This window comes from Ixodes scapularis, unplaced genomic scaffold (genome assembly GCF_016920785.2).
Source record: "Ixodes scapularis isolate PalLabHiFi unplaced genomic scaffold, ASM1692078v2 PGA_scaffold1__304_contigs__length_218370807, whole genome shotgun sequence".
NCBI lineage: Eukaryota > Metazoa > Arthropoda > Arachnida > Ixodida > Ixodidae > Ixodes > Ixodes scapularis.
Genome location: NW_024609846.1, coordinates 103,940,845 through 103,958,482, shown reverse-complemented (window position 1 = coordinate 103,958,482; position 17,638 = coordinate 103,940,845). Strand labels below are relative to the sequence as shown.

Genomic DNA, 17,638 nt, shown 5'->3' with positions numbered 1-17,638 from the left:
AGCATCCAGTTCCCTAGCAAAGATCCGGGAGTACTGCCTCATTAAAAGGCTGCTAGAAACTATGACGGGAAGGTCATTTCAACGAGGCCAGCCAACGCATGTGGCCGAATGTTCTATGGTCGTGCAATAGTCGCAAAGACAAACAGATTCAACGTAGTAACAATTTTATTTGCACCAGACATCCAATGTTTCTCGCGGCTAAGCAGTTTGGGGAAGGAGCAAACATTTAAGGGGTTGGCTAAGCCACGCAGGAAGAAATCTGCAGGTGTAACAGTGCTACGTGGGACTCCTACATCTATGCAAGCCTGGGATCCTTGGGTCGAGCTTAGTACTCGTGGTTTTTGATAAAGAGGATCTCCGAAGCTGCAGCCCCAGAAACGCCGCCGCTGTACTTCCCGAGTGCAGCGTCACTGCAGGCCTGCGGACAACGTCGAAAACACGGCACTCTGTGCAAGCGGTTCTCGTGTAATGGGCGACTACAAGAACTGTCAAACAAGTACAAAGAAACCTGGCCTTTCTGAACACTTCCAAAACTTGAAACATGTCCACGATATAAAAGAAAATAGAATTGTTCTGCTAAGACCTGTACAAAAATAGAGACTTCATTGAAGGTGACATTTGCCAGAGAAAAATCGAGAAAATTTGGGAGCATTAACATGGCTTGGACTTTGATCATTCGTGCTTCGCACAAGTAACAATTGGTGTAAACGAGATACATGCATAAAAATAAAGGAAGCATAGGGTACAATCAAACAATGGTAGCCATGGCACTTAACTGCATAAGGCATGCAACAGTTGCTAGGGTAACATGCAGAAAGGAATCTAACAGTTACAACTACATTCATGCGTTTAATTACTAGAAAAAATCAAGTGAAGGAAAACAATGCACCAAAGACTGGGTAATTCGCAGCCAAAAGGAACAAAATGCCAGTGGCCAGTGAAGCTGGGGAAAGGGTACTGGGAAACAAAAAAAAACCTTGGCCACCGATACTACTCGATGGCAGGGCACGGCCAACTAGTAGGAGTGGGTGGGGACGAAGTTGGAGCGATCGGCAGCCAGGCTGTCGATGGAACCAGCAACATACTTTCCTTGGCAAGCCAAATGGTTGGCCTAGAAACAAAACATCAAAACAAGGGGGAAGAGGGATGGGTCACATGCAGTCAGACGATGGGCCACCTAGTTGAAACACTCGTGCAATTAAGGGTGCAACTGCAACACACTGCAAAAGCTGCAAGTTTAAAGAAGGGATTGAGAACCATTTTTGCTCTCCTCTCTAAACAATGCAAGTTGAAGCGAGTACTCAAGCTGATTGAGGCCTCAAAATGAGAAGGATGTACCAAGGAGACCTCAACACAAAAGTGAATAGTTTATTATTTTTATTGCATTCCACTTCTGCCCTGATCGGATTGGCAATGTCAATAAATTAATAGAAGGTTGAGATCCTCATTTGCCCTTTATCTATCCCTCAAGTCTTGTTACACGATCACCGCAAACAAAACCAAGTATGCAAGTAGAAACACTGGTGCTTAAAAAGCATTCCCACACTTCTTTTATGCTTTTTCTTCCATAACCAATTACTACAATGAAACGGGTGTTCACTATTGGTGAGCCTACTGAATAAACCAGCTTGCCTTGCTGCACTCTGTCACATAGCAGCCCAATTTAAAGTATAGTTGCCAAAATAGGTACTTTCAAATTGCTACAATTATACCACCTCATCAAAAGTTCAAAATTACTAAAAATCGAAAAATGGAAGCGTTTTTTATAAATAAGTTATACTTTGCTGGCACCACACAAAAAAGGAACAAACACCGAATTTACAGCCAGCACAAACCCTTCTTGATATAATCAGTTATAGAAAGACAGCTTGACAGTTGACTATGATTTCTGGAAAATATCTGAATTGCTAACCTGCAAGCTCTTTATTAGGTGTTATTGGTTGAATCAATCTTGTATAACTCAAGTAGACAAACACTAGAACACTAGGTTGAATTTTAAAAAATGCTGGAACAGTGCTAGAAGCACTTGACTACTCACGCAACAACACTCAAGGTAGAGACAAGAAACACAATAAATTCTCGTCAATTCAAACTTATATAGCCCACACTATCGACGAATTCAAACAGATCCTAAATTTTAGACTGGCTGGTTATTTCAATGCATTTGTAAATTACTTAATTCATACACAAAATTCATACAATTTAAACTTTAGGTGGGTCCTCATAGCTAAGAGAGTAAACCTCGTTATTCAATCAAGCTGCAATACCGGCACTACAATGAGCAAGAATTAGAGAATGCTACGCCGTTTTCATAGAACCTAGAGTCTACATGTGAGAATCTTTTTTGTTGTTACCACGTCCATAACCGCATTCCATAATTTTGGCGTGCCAAGCAAGAAGCCGGCCACTGAAAGGTCATTTCCAGCCCCGCGACAAGTTTTAGATGCGTAGATAAACAGTATATATACCTGCCTTTGCATTCCCTTACCCAACCAGGATTTCAAAAGATATGGTTCTCACTTTTAGGACAATTAAGCTTCAGACAATTTGTGCGGAGTTCATTGGTCACTTCAAGCTCGAATTAAGAGCCTACTACATATCTGAACAAGATTCAACAAACAATGCTGTCCTAAAGTTCGCTAATCATGCTCAAATGCAAATGTGTGAATCAGCCTTTATTTGTAGAGTAAAAAGCTGGTTTGCACATATGCAACAGCTTACAGCCGAATGCCTTAAAACCCCTAGGGATCTCTTACGATGAGAGGACACCCAGGCGTAATCAATCGCGTATTCATGAAACGCTTGGAATTTCTGTATATTTCTTATTTTCTTCGCGAGTCATTCTTTCTTGGCTTAAAAAGGTACTCCGGCAATTTCTTCATGGTCCCCGATTTGCTTGAAATTTTGCTAAAGTTGCATACAAACATTGCTAAAATAGTATCCCAAATATTAGGTCAAAATATTATTTTTTTCGCGAAGTTATTAAATTTACAATTTCGGCTCTCACCATGTTTTCCAAACTGAAAGTCTCTACTGCCAACAATGAAAAAGTGACATCAGTGGAAGGCAGGGGTTCACACTTTGGATGGTAGAATTTGGTCCCCACTGATTCGAAGTAGTTTCATGGTGTCAAATGAATGCTTTGGAAGCTCACTCCGGTACACGGGCTGCAGCACGGAACAAATGATTGGCTTATTCTATTTTTTAGACTGCTCGCTCGACTGGCAAGCCTGCCTGCCACCGACGTCACGGCACTGAAAAGGGCAGGTACGGTACATTTGAACAGTGGTTTTTGCATCAGTTTCATTTGCCGATTTCACAATAACTACGGTATTATGAATTTTGCACTACCAAATAACATACCGGAAAGGGTAAAGGTGGGGGGCCAGAAAATATAGTGACTTGAGGTAGCTCAAAAAATCGCCGGAGTGCCCCTTTAAAGAACTCGACAATGTTGTAAATTACCATTTTTCATAGATTGTATGTACCCTACATTTGACCTGGCAAATATTGCAAAACCTTCGCTCTAGTGAAATGCAGTTCCAAGGTCCCCTCATAGATGACACCAGCCTAGATTGAAGAGAGGATCCATCTCAAACCGTGGAAAGCGCTTGCTACTTAAAAGGGCCGTGCAACAATAAGCGCTCAAAACGTTTTTACAATTTACGCGAGCTTACTGGCACTAGTGGGACCCGAGTGTAGTCTCGCGCAACGCCACTGACAAAGAAACTCCTTTGTTGTGGCGTTTTTTTCCGGGACAAAAGCAAGCGTTTTCTCTCTATCTCTCCTTTGCAAAACTTGACGACGTGGCTAGGGGGTCGCGGTACTCCCCAGCGACGGTATTTTAATGCAGCTCGTAGATTGGACCCGAGCATTGCATAAGCAATTGATTTGTGCTCGTGATATTCAGTAGCTCGACGAGCATTCGGGTAGTGCCCCGCGTCCAGTCACTGCAACAATAGCCGAACCGTAACAACGTCTGGAACTCGGCGCATGTCCTTTGCTTTGCCAACCCCAGCGTGTGGCTATGATCACCATTGGCGGCATATAATCTGCTCCAGATCACAAGGCCACTTGTTCTGGCTGAGTTGAGTTTTAAAAATTTTAAAAACGAGCGGCGTTCCCCCAACGCAGTTCGTTTTTTTAATTTTTGTCTGCGACTGCTATGCATATGGTGAAAAACAAACGCACATTTGATAGGTCATGAACGTCTGGGATTCGTTCTAAGCGATTTTTGCACGAAGGACAAAAATACTTGCATCGCCCCTTCAACAGCGGACGCCCCCTGCGGAGATTAGTCGCAAGTGTGCACATGTTTTTGCGTGGCGAGGAGGAAAGTAGGCAAAAAGGCAGGGAGGTTTGCAGACGATCGACACCTTGGGCGTTTCCTTGCAGCTCGTAATGCAAACACGGCCCATCAACCGCGCAACCCTGTTCAAGCGGTTGGGAAATCCATAATACAGGCTTTCTGAAATTCTCTCATCGTAAGAGATCGCAAGAACTCAGTCGTAAGCTAATGCAAAAGTGCGAACGGAAAGCAAAAAGGAGGGAAGGGCCCGCAAGAAGCCGAGAGAATGGCGCCTACCTTGGCCCTCTTGAGGAACTCCTCCTGGCCGTTCTTGATGCTGCCCGCCTGGCCGGCCCAGGCCTTGAGGGCGCTCGCCTGCAGCGCACGGCCGTAGCTGAAGGTCAGGGCCCAGGGCTTCTTGCCTGGGTATTTGTTGATGGCGTCCAGGTTCACGGAGGCCTCCTCCTCGGACTGCCCGCCGGACAGGAAGGTGATGCCTGCGGAAGCAGCAGCAGATTGTCTTCACTGCGCCCTTTGTTGCGAGGCTACCCGGGACGCCGTTGGCCTTAGTTATCTCCCTACAGAGAACCACGGGGAGGGGAGATGGCCAAGGGGCAAAACAAGGAAGGGAGCCTGACCGGGCACGGCGGCCGGCACGGTCCTCTGCAGGGTGGTGACGGTGGCCCGGGCAACGTCAGCCGGGGTGTACTTCTTGGGGCAGCTCTGGCCTGCGGTGACCATGTTGGGCTTGAGCAGGGTGCCCTCCAGGTAGACGTGGTGGTCGTTGAGGGCCTTGTACACCGCCGCCAGGACCTGCTCAGTCACCTTCTGGGCCCTGTCCAGGTCGTGGTCGCCGTCCGGGAGCACCTCGGGCTCGACAATTGGCACAATGCCGCTCTGCGAAATCGTCCCAGGGATATGCGGGGACCAGTCAGCAGTGCTTAGCAGGGCAGCTACACATTTAACTTTGGTGTCGGGTAAAGTCGGAGAAATGATACTACATGGTGGAAAACCAAGTCTGTTGGTAGGTGTCCAATGGGGAATTTTGTCGGTGGATTTGGAGCAGTCTAAAAGTACCCCATGCTTGCACCTTTAGTGCAGTAGATGTGAGCATGGGTGCACATGCGCAAGCAGACACAAGAAAGTGCTCCAGAACTGGTCCAAATCTAATAAAAAAATTCCACCATCGCATAATGGGGGAAAAAACGGTGCCATGAAATGAGCTTTTAGCGAAGGAACAAGAAAATCATTATTCCCTCAAATGCAATAAAGGCACAGCAGCACTCAATGGGGCTTTTACAAGCAGCACTTGCTATCGGAATGATACTCAATGTGTCCTATGGTAAAGAAACTGTGCACATGCTAAGAACTTTTCTTCTTCATTTACACACTTCTTCAGGTGCATTGCATCATACATATTCCTAGAAATGCCGCCACGCATACAGTCCGACCGTGAGATGCCTCCATGCCTACCAGATTAGAATATGGTGTTCCTACCCCACTATGCAGTGGAGGGGGTGAAAGCACCTAACACACCCCTCCCACTCATATGTTCGCTAGTCCTGAGAGCAACTTGTGAGATAGGGTATACTTTCATTTGGCTCGGAGTTCGAAACTGGTAATCGTGCACCGAAACCAGTGTGCACAGATTTTGCATAGTCGTCCCGTGCCGGCACTCGCGCGAAGCTTGACTGCTCTCCACAGATGTGCTAAGAGCAGCAGCTAATGCGGCAGGGACATCCGCATTACGTCAATGGGCTCAAAATCTTGCTCACTCCTGCAGGTTGACATTTTTTGTTAGCAATTATAAACAAACCCCCAGTTAAAAAAAAAAATTTTTTTTTTGGCATGTGTTTGAATATTAGTTCTCCACCGCCTCAAATGTCTGTAGAAATAAACCGCCGCAGGCTGCCATCTTTGTCAAATGGGCTGTGGGACGCACACCGAGCATGCACGTTGCTCTCTTCAAAACATAGACGCTGCACATGCGTCCACAGCCCAAGGGTTCAGCACTTTTGTCTGGGTGATAAATGTTGGAAAGGTGTAGAGGCCACTGGCTGTTGCATTTTCACAACCACACATTTTTTGACTACAGTCTCTTGAAAAACATATTTAACAGGGTTCTACAATAATTTGTACATCCATATACAAGACGACAACCTCAAATATGTGCATCAACTTCTGGGTGGTGTTCTTTCCCGGTTCTCTTGACCCCCGACCCCCCCCCCCCCCCCCTGGATAAGCAGTCTCCCACCGTTTCCCTGGCTGAAATGGAAAGAGGAAAGCAACTTGCCTGCTGGCAGCAGGAGGCGTAGCGAGCGAGCACGTTGGCATTCTCCAGAATGGACAGAGCCGAAGGGCAGTGGGGGCGAATCTTCAGCACACAGCGCCACTTGGCAAAGCGGCAGCCATCCTTGCGGTACTGCGCGCAACGCTTGGCCAGATCGTCCAAGCCTGCATTTGTATGAACGAAGGGTTGACAACGTTTTCAGTCAAGAGAGAACAGTCTACTCCCACACACTGTAGCCCTGCTGATCACCATTTTACGGCAGTCATAAAACATGCCGAAAAAGCTCAACCTGCACCTCTTGCGATACCCTATACTGCCCTGCCACAGTGTATACAAGGAATCTGAGATAGAACCCCACCAGTCAGAAGCCCACTGGATTTTTCACAAGAGCTCACCACTCTTACTCGTGAAGCCGGACTAAAACCTCACCCGGATAAAGTTGCTTGCTTTTCTACATGAAAAAGTATGTACAACTCGTGCAAGCTATGTTTCTTGTTTAAAGGAGCTGTGCAACGATTTTAACGTTGAAAGAATTGGAATCTTCTACTTTTGACATTGTTCACCTTGTCACAAAGGACAGAAAACACACCTCCTTTCTTCGAAATGTTGCAATTCCGCCGCGTAATCGCGAGGCAAAAATGAGAATATCCCCCGACCTGCAGCCGCGAGCGGCGGCCATGAGAAACACGCGGCGTGACGTCAATGGGGATCTTGTAGAAAGATACCTGCTCGATAAAAGGCAAATTTTAAATACAAATGCGTCAAAAACCTGGTATCATCGACAAAAGATTTATTATACGAAGTTTTAGTGGCGCCATCTATCCTAGGTCCACAAAACCGTCAGCTCTTTCTGCTACCGCGAACAGCCGCCAGAAGCCGGAGGGGTATGGCCGGACCCGGATGAGACTTTCCTCCTTTCACCATATTGTTTGTGCTGCGCCCTCCAGCACGTGGTCACGTGGTCATGAGCGGACGAGTTCTCGCTGCTCACTGATGTCTCTAAAGAGAGCTTCACCGGAATCCCGCGCAAACCCCATTGACGTTAGAGGGCACGTGACTCGGAAGATGGTGAAGGAGTTGAGAGGTGCCGAAAACCTCAATCTTTGTCCATTTTTTAAATAAAAACTAGGACATAAAATAAAAACTAGGACAAAAACCGCAAAAGCGGATTTTTGTTCTTTACTTCAGAAAGGTTGAGACACCAACTCCCAAATTATTTAAGCAAAGCACTGAAACTTGCACAACTCCTTTAAAAATAGAATGTTCATTGCTAAAATCTATAAAGGCAAATACAGCCTCCCACTGCCTCGAGCAGTTTCAGCATGTCTCTGCAAAGGTACACACACAGCTCGCTCAGGCGGTTCTTAAGACGCTCCGTTGCCTTCCGAACCCTGTTCACCGGGGATTCATCTTGGTGCGCTTGCATCCAAGCTATCGTGACCAACGCTCGATCCTACCGAAGACTTTCAAACAGCCTCCAGACACTTGGATGGTCCTGTCCCACAAGCTTATGGAACCCCTTGTTCTACCCTTCGCACGAGTTATTGGTCCTGCCCTCGTCCCTTAGCGTGACCTTGTGCGCGCTGTTCCACAGCTTCAGAGGAAATTCCGGTCGTCATCGGAGCACGGTCATCCTGCATCGTCCACTAGTAGGAAAAATCCCATCACAATCTCTAATAGCTTGACCTTGGTTTAGTTAACCAGGTTCAAAGAATAGACTTTCTAGAGGACTGTTGACATGACCATTTATCCCACAGTTTAGGCCAGCCTATTTTATCCCAAGTAAACTTTCGTCTGGCTTATCAAAAAAAAGAAAAGCTTCTGTCCGGGTCCACCAAAAAATTAACAAGTTTTCGTCTGGGTCCGCCAAAAAATTGGTGAGCTTTTGTCCGGCGAGCTTCTTTCCAATGAGCTTCTGTCTGGTCACCTATACAAGTGGTAACAGGGTGGTAATTAAAATTTCCCCAACAATTCCCGCTTTTCCCGGTCGCTAGACACCTTGCAGAAGTTTATAATTTTACAGATCTAACTAAAACTTGACTAAAGTGAATCTAGTGAGTTATAAGTAGGGTTTTTGTGTTTCTGGATCAATCCGAAAAACACTCGCCGGTAAAATTTGTGAGTTCAGATTCATCCGAAAAACCCTGAATTTTGATTTCGTGATTGCAAAATAAAAAGCGATATAAAGGTAGAAAGAACACTATTTTACTAATAAATTGAGCGAGAGTACAAGGTTGGTGATTCCGAGGAAAGGCTATTTCAGTTACCTTTTAAACATTGGACTATTCACAAAAAATGAGTTCAATGTTTATCTCGTCAGTGTTTTTTTCAGAACAACGGGTCATTGCACTTCTGGTTCATGACAAAAGCCACTGTTCCAGTTTCCAGTTTGAAGCATATTATTGATGCATCGTAGATAAAGGAGGGGTTGGGTTTTCACAACAGTGAAAGCTATGACTTTGTAGATTTCTTGCCTCTCAGCAACTATGTCCAGGTGTTTAGTTATTTTAAAGTATTGACCTTAATGGAAGCAACACTTTTTACAAGATTTCTCGTGGGACAGTTAGTATTGCCAGTGGCAAGGGCGCCAATGCCAAACGCAGCGGCAGACTTATCACTTGACACTGGTAAGTTCTTACGAAATTTAGTAATGTAGATTTCTATCTGGATATTATTTATTCTTTGTTTTGAATACTGAACATTTAGGAACAAAACAACTATAATCTCCGAATTTCAAAGAATCTGGAGTCTAAAAAAAACTCCAATGTAATGCACTTTTTCTATGTACCTTTGAGGGAAAATGAAATGAAATTTAATAAACCGTGAATTTTCAGCTGAATATTAGTGCAGAAAAACATCTTCCAAATTTAAACAAAAAATAAACTGAAAATGCTGAATTTTAGTTATCAGTGAACTATATTGCATCATGCCATGAACTGCAGCAGCGGCTAAAACCATCAGCTGCTAGCTTTGGTAGATGCATCCACTGCACACTTGTTTGTGCAACCGAGGCTGTTTCTAAAGCAAGGAGCTGAAGCTTGTAGCATTACTTGCAGTTCACATTAAGGCAAGACTGAGTATCTCTGCCTAATTGAGAGGAGCACTTCAGTTGTCTGGTTTCAAGATAGACATGACTGTGGTACGAAAGTGCTCTACAACCATAAAAAACATATTTCAGTCCAAATGCAATGAGGCCACACACAAAACATTGTCTGTTTAAGAATCAAAGGGACGGCAAGTTTTGCAGTATCCACGGCAGCCATATACTGTGAAACCCTTGTGGGAACCTGTAACTCGTCAGCTCCTCTGCATTGTTACCTGCTCAATCTAGGTACTGTAACTGACCGCATCATTGAGGGCCTGATATTTCAATAATTTTGCAATGTGTGCAGGCACAAAATATTGCAATTGGAAGTCGTATGTTGTGCTTTCTTTATCGTACGGCAAAATATACGTGCAATCAATTCTTCACTATGCTTTCTCCAGACTCCAGAGGGTAAAGGCTTGTTCACACACTTGCGTCCGACTGCGACCGAGAGCATTGTGTTCTATGAACTGCTTAGCGGAATGGTACCATTTATCAGGTAGCACCGAAACTTCTGATCTGCATACCGTAAGCTACCATGGTAGCACCCACTTCATTCAAGCGCCCACTATTAACATTTCCTAAACTTGGGAATTCCAAAAACTATATGTCAAGCGCCCGATTTGACTGGACAAGCGCCCGCGTCTAGATCAACCCAGTTTTCAGTGAAAGTGAAGTGGGCGCTGCCTCGATATCTTATGCATTTGCCTATTTTTCATGTGCCCTTCTTTCACCATCGCCTCTGAATAATTCTGACAATGTTGTAATTGTCGTAATTATGGTGTTGAGCAACTATTTCTCATAGGTAGTGCATAAGTTTGATCTTGCAAGTACTTAAAAACCTTCAATCTTGTTACGGTACACAGAGCTGGATGTGTTTCTGTTTAAGCGGTCACAAAGGATCACGAGGCACTCAGTTCCAGTCAAACACAAATGCGTGAACCGGCCCGAGGCGAGCCGACACCAAAAAAGGGCGCGCACCTTGGGTGGTGCTCTCCTCGTCGGTGCCGAGCAGGGGCACGACACCCTTGTCCACCTTGATGCCCGGGATGATGCCCCGGTTCTCGAGCATCTTGACGAAGGGGGTGCCGTTGTCTGCCTGCTGGTAAAGTGTCTCGTGGAACAGGATCACCCCGCTGATTGCGCTGTTCATCGCTTCTCCGCTCGTGAACAGCAGCTGCCGGTACTGGCGCCGGTTCTCCTCAGTGTTCTCCACACCGATGCCCTGCAGGCGCTTGCCCATCGTGGCTGTGCAATGAGACAACGGTGGGACAACGAAGGGGTTGGCAAAGGGCATAACACGTTACCTACAAGTGAACACGCACGCATGTAAAAAAAATTAGGGCTACGAATAATGCGGGTTTATTTAGCCAAAGAACAAATTCAATATTGTCACGTGAAGTCGTGGAGTCTCGAGACATCACTTCATTGCGTAATGTAGAAACTTCGTATAGCCTTTCATTAACCCAGAACAGATCGAGAATTTACCAGAAAATAAAGAAAAGTTCAGCAAAAAAGGTTTTTTAATTATTTTGTAGCCCCACAATTTAAATATCGATCTACTAAACCTAAATAAAAATTGTCTACATGTTGCACATAGGTCGCACGGTACCCACGCAACAGGCTCAGACTTGTCCAAGCTGAAACTTTCCGTCCCACCTTGACTAGGCGCAAGGAGTTGCGTGACAATGAACTGGGGTGGTTCAACATTTTACCGTATGATTGACCGCAGCGAAAGCTATGAGTATCCCAACCAATCCAGCACTTTTGAACTTGGCATGAGATTCGCAAGAAATTCATATTTCTTGCCAATCTCAGATACAAATCTAGGATGCAGCGAACATACTTTAAATTCACAAATATTTCTGTTATAACCAGCTTCAACCCTATACAAAACGCACATTACATGTCAGAAAATATGGCACATGCGCTTTATTTCATATTGAAGCATGTCACACGTATACATTTGAAGGGAGAACTAAATCTTTGCCTTAGAGGCAGCAGAAACCTAAGCGCCCCAAATATGCCACTTTTGGCAGTGACTCTGGGACGAAACAAGGTCAGAAGGAACAGCTACCTACCGTCATCCTTTGGGTGGGAGCCAACTTTGTGGTCTGCCAATTCCTTGTTCCAGAAAGGCACTACCATACTATTTAGGTGCATCAATTTTTACACCCCATCATTGCATCTCACAGTTCGCTGCACCAAAACCAAGGTGACCCTTCTGAAGCCCTCCAGACACAGTCAACCATGTTGTGTAATCTTCAGAACTTTTCTGTGATAAGAGTGTGCAAGCGAGGCTTTGAATTAGGACTAATCCCCATAGTCACTCTGCGGCTAGCTAGAAATTAGGACCGACACTTCGATTTTGGAACTGTTAGTGGACTATGGCGAGTGTATGAGCAGTGCTTAGTTATCAAACTTGAGCTGCGACCATGACCTCTCTTCGGAAGATATATGCCTCAGTCACGACTTGCTCCCATTTGCAGTGCAGCATATCAGTGCCAAGGTTGCTAGCCCCATATAGGTCCAGAGCCCCTTAAGTTCTGAGCACCTCCCCAGATCCCTTGGCGAACAAGATCAGGTATTCCTAAGGTTGAATTTTGGTTGTGCATCACTGTGCTTGCCCACATCGATATAAATTTATGAAACTAAAACTACTACTAGAACAAAAATAGAATTTGAAGGTGCGTGTTGCACTGTTCTTTTATTAATTTCAAATGTATAATTTTTTTTTTTTTTAAAGCTGCATTTGTTTGTAAGGACAGAAGCTGACAGACATGCACGATGGGAAGGTAGGATGCCACTTTAAGTTAGTATTTAAGAAATGGTGAACCGAAATTTAGATTTCAAAAAAACAATGCAGGAGATGTAGGCGGGACGCTACAAGTCCTACAACACTACTCGTAAGGAGATATCTCGAATGGACGGCCGTATTTTTGGAAAGAGGTAGAGATCGAACCAGGCCGACGAGGCGAGTGACGTAGAGATATCTCGTTTTCTCCTCTCTTCGCTTCGCTCCCTCAAGGTGGCGATGCGGAGAAGAGGCGAGGTTGTTCTCTCTCAATCTCGGAGAAACATGACATGAACATTTCTGTCAAATGCGCCTTTTTCTTTTTGAAAAATATGGTCATCCTATTGAGTAGCATCCCGTTGCACGCTTTTGCCGCATGTTTTGTGGAATCCAGATTTCGGTTCAGCATCCTTTTTAAATGATTGCGTCAAGTGGACGCTACTGGAGGCTACAGCCTCCCCTTTGTGATCACATCTTGCACTCTATCGTCCGCTTGCCGAGAGAAACGGGCCTTCGGATTACTCACAAGTGCTCTCATCAGCAGCCAGGATGCCCTTCCCAGGAGCAACGATGGCCTCGGCTGTGGCCTTCAGCTCCTTCTGCAGCTCAGGGCTCAGGTAGGTAAAGTGGCCAGCCATCCTTGATCACCTGCATCAAAACATTTTGACAGATGACATTTCCATCACAAATTAATAATATATTGATTCATCATAATCTAAACCCCGAAACAAGGAGAAATAAAATAATGGACATTGGATGTTTTCTAACCAGGTCACCTCCATACTTTTGCTCCTTACAATCGATTAAATTGTGATAAGGATAAAGCAATTGCAGTGTCTGATCATGCACACCTACTCGGCTGAATATTTTAGCTTGCACTTTTGCCAGAAATAATTTGGAACAAATGCTAAGGCATCAACATAACACAAGATGCAAAAAGTATTGTCTGCACAACAGCAGGAAATGAGTACTACATGTTTAGAGAGCATGGATTAGCTTTTAATGGCAACAAATTCCTTGGCACATACTTTCAGGAAGCCAACTGCTACCAAACTTATTTTAGTCCAGGTTCCAAATCTTTCAGCCCGGATATTTATTTCACTGCATAAGCCTCTGAGGCTCAGCATGATAGTCTGAAATTTCCTGCATGTATAAGAAATATAACAACAAAACCCACTTTTAATAAATAGCAAAAATGGGCTCCACAGTGAACAATAATTTGATACAAAGGTGCAGATTGATTATATGAGAATACTAAAATAAGAGCTTGCCTCCGTCAAAAGTACAAACAAAATTATATAAAACGTTGGGGCTTGCATGCTAAACCAATATAAGGTGTCTGGTATCTTAATTGTGGAAAGCTGAGAATTATAGCCTGCGCCCTAGGGCCAGTCAATGCAATCGGATATATACTTATAGCAGCACAATGCCTTTGTCATTCATTATAAGCCTCAGTCAAATTACAAGAATTTTAGCGGATCGAACTTGCCACCTGGAGATACAAATGCTGGCCCTTTTACCTGGATCCACCGAGGCAGCTAAGCTACAAGCTAAAAGGAAGATAGCTTGTCTATGGATTAGGTCCATTACTAAGTTGAAGAACAGAGGAAGTGTTACGGCCATTGAGGCATTTGATTTGACGATACCGAGAACTGGAGCTAGCTAGCCATGGAGCCCCACTTTTCTGATAAATGTGCCGAGAATTTCTGGCCCTTTTCTACTCGTGCCTACATGCAAGCTTTCCCGAGTTGTCGGCCTCTCAAAGATGTCCTCAAAAGCTGACTCTTTTTAATATAAATATCTTTCCATATACCTACTAATGTTATTTAAATTATTCTTGCACAAAATAGCACAAATGGCAACTCGCCTGCATTCAACAAATAACCATTACATGCTCCATGTTCCTTCAAATATGCAAAGGCTGAAAGAAGAAGCTGGAAGAAATCTTCCAACAGGCCGAGAGTACAGGCCGTGACACCCACAAGTTAGTGTAATTAATCTCGACCTTTCAGAGCGTACTTCCTAGGTCACGCCACACCAGCTTAACAGACATCGAGATATGCTGTTGTCCAGACGTGGACAAAGTTCAGGACTTGTACTATCTTCACATCCTCAATGGAATCCCCTAGGCCACTTCAACCAAAGCTTAGATAAGAAGTGGGGACTGCACAAAGAATTATTCATGGCTGCATGCACTATAAAGGTGTACTCCAAATAAATTGTTTCAAGTTGTTCATTCACAAATCTTTTTTTCTTAAAACTGAGCGCAATAAGGATTTTGCACTATCTATCCAAAGTATAGTTCAACGATCGAGCTATTCAACGCTTTTATGAGAAATAAGGCTCCTTTTTTTACTTTTATTTTTAATCAACAAAGCATGGCGACTCATTTATAGGGTGGTTTCATTCTGCAATAAAACATTTAATCTTTTAAACAAGGGAATGCTTTCTTAGTTTTGATTGGTGTGGAAAGTTATAATGTACACTCAATAAATTTTTGTACTCGTTTCAGTGTAACTGCATGCGGTTAGCAATAACGTGTTCAATAATGGAAAATGACTCTGGTTAAATTGAACATATTCACCATATACTAGTTGGTGATGTGGCGAGATCTCATTTTTATTATGAGGCTGGCTAACTAAAATTAAAAAGAATAAGGGATGCATCCCAAAAAGAAAAAAAAAATTAACTGGTAATTTGTTAGATGACAAGTAAAAGGATTGTATTACAATAGTTTACTTAGATCTGGCCTGGAATAATACCAAATGCTACAGTTTATAATTTTATGTTTGTGTCTGTTAGGCTAGTCTGAAAGCTGGATTCGAGAATATGTCTACATACAACCCAAGGGCCACTGGCAGCAAATACAGGGTAAAATAGGTTTTGTCGAGAAAATGAACCCTATGTAAAAATTGCACAAAGCCAACAGATAGAGCTGCATATTAACTATCTCATCCTTGTAACTATATTTCCTGAACTCCAGCACTGAAACAATTATTATACAGCAACCGGTATCATAGCCAGCCGAAAAAAAAACATACACGTAGAAATTGCAAAACAAGAAAGCCATGGCCAGACAAAAGAAACTTAAGCGAGGGGAGAGCAATAGCCTCCAAGGTTCTTTGCAGCCCGAGGCATCAGTTGATAGGCCATTTCTTAAAATAGGGCCCTAGAGAGGCCTCCAAAGAGACTCCAGGGGCCCCACTGTCGCAGCTATTCCTCGATGCAACTCCTGGACTTGGACCCAGGACTCAAGTACCTTTCTCCCAACAGACAACCTCAAGAGACGACAAACTGGCGCTTCCAAGAGGACAAACAGCGCACCACACTTTGGCTGGGATACTCTTTGTCAACCGCTTTTGCCTAACAATTATTGCAAGTTAGCTCAGGACGCCCAGATTTTATTTCTGCAGTTTCCCCCCTAACGCACAAACAAACCAAACTTCAACTGTTGCACAAGTTCAGGCTAAACCATATACTAGAAGGAAAATTGTGAAAACCTCCCCACGAGCTTCTTTAACCGACATCTTGTAGACCCTAACATGAAAAACAATAAAAAAAAAAAAAACGGACGAAGACCTACAAGATGTCGATTCATTACCAGCTCGCCTGCATTCTATCGCTGCTTACATGATTCATTGTTAAAACTCGAGAAAAAAAATTGTAATATGCACATATATTTAAAAAAAAAAAAAAAAAAAAGAAACGAGAAAAAGGGCTTTCGTTAGCCGATTCCAAGGCGGGATCGGGAGGCCTCGGGGATTGTAAACAAGATACGGCAAGGTCTTTCGCGCAGACGACGAAAAAAAGAAAAAAACGAGTGAACCAAGGTCACCTTCAGCGCCTAGCTGGCTTGGCCTTTGGCCCCAAAGGCAAGCCTGCCCGCTTTGTAATTTAGCGCTCGAGGACATGACCACCCAACTTTTTGCTCAAGCAATGCTAGGAACAACAACGCCATTTGGAAATATACCGAATGCTGGTGGTGCGGAGGATGCATTCTGACTTCTATAGTATGATATCTCTGTTTGTACTTGCTCGATCATGCCCGAACAGCGCTAACTTTCAGTATCTGATAGCAGAAATGCTGACGAGAAACGCTGAAGAGAAAATCTTAGTGAAATGAATATCGCCTTACACCTGAATCACGGAGATAGACCCCTGAAAAAAACACTACGCGTAACTTGCATCAGTCACAATCGTATGGTATGCACATTCCAGTTATTCAGGACCAATTGACGAGGCCCTGATTTAAGAAAAAAATTGAGTGTGAATGAATTAGTCGAGTTGAGTACAAAAACAAGATCCCCGGAAAGTGAAAAAAGATTAAAAGAATGCGAACGCGGACGGAGTAGAGACATTAAAAAAAAACAAAAAAAAAAAACAAACAAGCAATGGTCTTCACAGTTCGCGACTAAAGGAAACACCATTTCCGCGTTAGAAAAAAAAGAAGGCGGAGCGGCGAATTCTAGCTAGCCTCACAACGTTATTACATAACAGTTAAGTAGCCAAGGTATTATCAATCACCGAAGAGCTCTGAATCTGACGAGACTGAGGGTAGCGATGCGGACGTTAGTCGGTTATGTTTGAATCCAAATGTCATCTGCTCAAGGCAAGCTCGAGACAGTGCGACCCGGTCGAATGCGGTGAAAAATGCGATACGTGGTCAGTAAATCTTGATCCAGGAGCCCTGAATGCCTAATGAAAGGCGAGATAATGTGGAAGTTAGGACTCACTTGACAGGCGTTGCTCTCCAACGAACCTCAAACAGAAGTCTGCGCGAGTCAACTGATCTCACTGATCTGCCGTCCAAGGTGACCTGTGCCTGCAGTCCTCGCAAAACACTCGGGATAGGGGGCGTGCGTCCGTGCGTCGGCTGGGGCCAGTGACTGGGGCGCTAGGGCTCTTCGTTTTCCTTTCCAATTGTTTTTTTGTTGTTGCTTGGTTTAATGATCGCGAGCACTAGTTTCTCCCTGAAGCCTGTAAATTTCACTTTCCTTGTTAAAAAAACTAAACAAAACCTTATTTATGGTTTTACGCTGCGCGGAACTGTAGCCCGTCCAGTTTCGGTTTCCAAAAAAATATGACAAAAACATATTTTGTTTTAGTTTATTTTATATTTATTCATTTATCTTAAATGTTATATGTAAATTAAAACTTTCTTAGTGCAAAATTACGCTAAAC

The 17,638-nt window shown here is 44.0% G+C and overlaps 1 protein-coding gene across 3 annotated transcripts; it reads right to left on the bottom strand.

The window, feature by feature from the left end:
• Window positions 1–147: 147 nt before the first annotated feature.
• LOC8036199 (fructose-bisphosphate aldolase) lies at window positions 148–17,536 on the bottom strand. Of its 3 annotated transcripts, none has more exons than XM_029991957.3 (7): window positions 17,191–17,536; window positions 12,984–13,105; window positions 10,645–10,911; window positions 6,582–6,742; window positions 4,927–5,185; window positions 4,586–4,785; window positions 148–1,111 (listed from the first exon to the last, which is right to left on the bottom strand). In XM_029991957.3, exons 2-7 carry the CDS (start codon window positions 13,093–13,095, stop codon window positions 1,016–1,018), a joined length of 1,095 nt encoding a protein of 364 aa, XP_029847817.1. In that variant the 5' UTR covers window positions 13,096–13,105; window positions 17,191–17,536; the 3' UTR covers window positions 148–1,015. The 3 variants fall into 3 exon arrangements, with proteins under 3 accessions (XP_029847817.1, XP_029847818.1, XP_040070208.1); XM_029991958.3 differs by having other exon boundaries at window positions 148–418; window positions 17,191–17,506; XM_040214274.3 differs by lacking the exon at window positions 17,191–17,536 and adding an exon at window positions 14,353–14,538.
• Between the last annotated feature and the right edge of the window lie 102 nt (window positions 17,537–17,638).

Coding starts and splice junctions, on each gene's coding strand:
- LOC8036199 (XM_029991957.3), bottom strand. CDS start 13,095: ATGGCTGGCCACTTTACCTACCTGAGCCCTGAGCTGCAGAAGGAGCTG. Junction 10,912..12,983: donor GGCTGCTGATGAGAGCACTT/GTGAGTAATCCG, acceptor CTCATTGCACAG/CCACGATGGGCAAGCGCCTG. Junction 6,743..10,644: donor CGAGGAGAGCACCACCCAAG/GTGCGCGCCCTT, acceptor ATACAAATGCAG/GCTTGGACGATCTGGCCAAG.